Source organism: Crotalus tigris, unplaced genomic scaffold (genome assembly GCF_016545835.1).
Source record: "Crotalus tigris isolate CLP2741 ecotype Arizona unplaced genomic scaffold, ASM1654583v1 scf7180000018371.15429387391:27106975, whole genome shotgun sequence".
NCBI classification, from domain to species: domain Eukaryota; kingdom Metazoa; phylum Chordata; class Lepidosauria; order Squamata; family Viperidae; genus Crotalus; species Crotalus tigris.
This window is the reverse complement of record NW_024096970.1, coordinates 12,104,899-12,106,742: the sequence shown is the minus strand read 5'-3', so window position 1 is coordinate 12,106,742 and position 1,844 is coordinate 12,104,899. Positions and strand designations below refer to the sequence as shown.

Below are 1,844 nucleotides of genomic sequence, written 5' to 3'. Positions count from 1 at the left end.
TCCTCAGCCAAAAAAACAAACATGAGCACCGCACCCTAGAGTCGGACATGACTAGACAGGGAAACCTTTATTTTTACCTATCATCTGAAACTGATTGCTGTTTATTATTTGATAATAGCATTTATGAACAGTATATATAATAACTTGGGATGCAAAAGAATAGAAGAATGTTGAATTTGCTTTTACTTTTTATTTCAGAAGGCAACATTTTCCGTCTTTGTTAATCTAGTTTTGCCTAATCTTTTCTTTAGATAATCATGCCATCCCCTCTTCCTCTTAATCGTCTCCTCCACCTGGAATTTTCTCCATCTGTGAATGCACGACCCTGCAGTAGCCCTTTGGTCTGTCCTGCCAAAGGAGAAAAGTTCTTTGGGGTGGGAAGTGTGTCTAGGATTCGTCGGCTACCCCCCCACTTAGCATGGTGTTCAATCGATTGGGATCAGTTATGTCTCTTGCATCTCTTGGGCTCTGGTGGCTTTGGTTCTGTCTACAAGGCAATTTACCATGGAGCTACAGTGGCTGTAAAACAAGTGAAGAGATGCAGTAAGAACCATTTGGCATCACGGCAAAGCTTCTGGGCAGAACTTAATGTAGTACGTCTTGACCATAACAATGTGGTACGCATAGTAGCTGCTAGCACATGTACCCCTGCTAGTCAGGATAGTTTGGGTACCATAATTATGGAATATGCAGGTAATTGCACTCTACATCATGTTATCTATGGGACTGGCTATTTAACAGGAAATAACAATGATATCCTTAAATGTGACCATGGGTTTTTGAGTACAGCTCAGGCTGTCATTTACTCTCATGATATTGTGGCAGGGTTAATATTTCTCCATTCTCAGTTAATTGTGCATCTGGATTTAAAACCTGCTAACATATTCATCACAGAACATAATGTTTGCAAGATTGGAGACTTTGGATGCTCCCAAAAGTTAGAAGATAGTGAATCATCAGGACTATATATTTGTCATCAAGGAGGAACGTACACACATCGTGCTCCTGAATTACTTAAAGGTGAGAAAATGACAACCAAGGCAGATATCTATTCTTTTGCTATTACTCTCTGGCAAATGGTAACACAGCAAGAGCCTTATCTGGGTGAGCGCCAGTATATACTTTACTCTGTGGTAGCATGTAACCTGCGTCCCTCTCTAAATGCAGCTGTGTTTAAAGGTTCAGCCACTGGCCAACAACTAGAGACAATAATTGAAAACTGTTGGGGAGCTGATGTAGCCAAGCGTCCTAGCGCAGAATGTCTCCTTCACAATCTTCATTGCTTGCCTGTAGTAGTATAAATAGATTTTGTCTTATCTTTTGCTACTTTTATTGATTATTATCTTTCTCCTAGCTAAAGTGTATGTTATTGATCTTTGATGCTTTCCAGAAATATATATATTTAAATAAATATTGCTCTAGACATGAAGACATGTTTTCTGCTCATTAGGATTCAGAGTATTCAGTTTCTTATTTATTTACAAAAGATGTATTCATTTGTTCACACCACAATAAAAAAGGGCCCAATAATTTGTCTGTGGACTTTTGGACAAATTATGATGAGCTATTCTCCCACTTCCATTAAACATTATATAGCTTATCAATAGAATACTATTTTTGAATTACTGCAATTCAAAGTATGTAAAGTATATGTAACTTTAAACATGGTAGTGTTCATTTGTATATGAATTGAAAACCATAAATAAGAAAGATATTTAACTGCAGCTTTTCTACATATTTTCTGAGACAGATTTTACAATAAGAAAATAACTGTAGTATGATATTAATTCATTTCTACCATGGAAATTGGGAAGGAAGCTATTATAGAAATTCTTAATTCACAT

At 36.8% G+C, this 1,844-nt stretch overlaps 1 protein-coding gene across 1 annotated transcript; it reads left to right on the top strand.

Annotated features, from left to right (window-relative positions):
• MOS (MOS proto-oncogene, serine/threonine kinase) lies at positions 1 to 1,480 on the top strand. The gene has a single exon (XM_039351434.1). The coding sequence runs from the start codon at positions 258 to 260 to the stop codon at positions 1,299 to 1,301; it is 1,044 nt and encodes a 347-aa protein (XP_039207368.1). The 5' UTR covers positions 1 to 257; the 3' UTR covers positions 1,302 to 1,480.
• The last annotated feature ends 364 nt before the right edge of the window (positions 1,481 to 1,844 follow it).

What these genes read in the sequence shown, in the direction of transcription:
- MOS (XM_039351434.1), top strand. Translation starts at nt 258, where the DNA reads ATGCCATCCCCTCTTCCTCTTAATCGTCTCCTCCACCTGGAATTTTCT.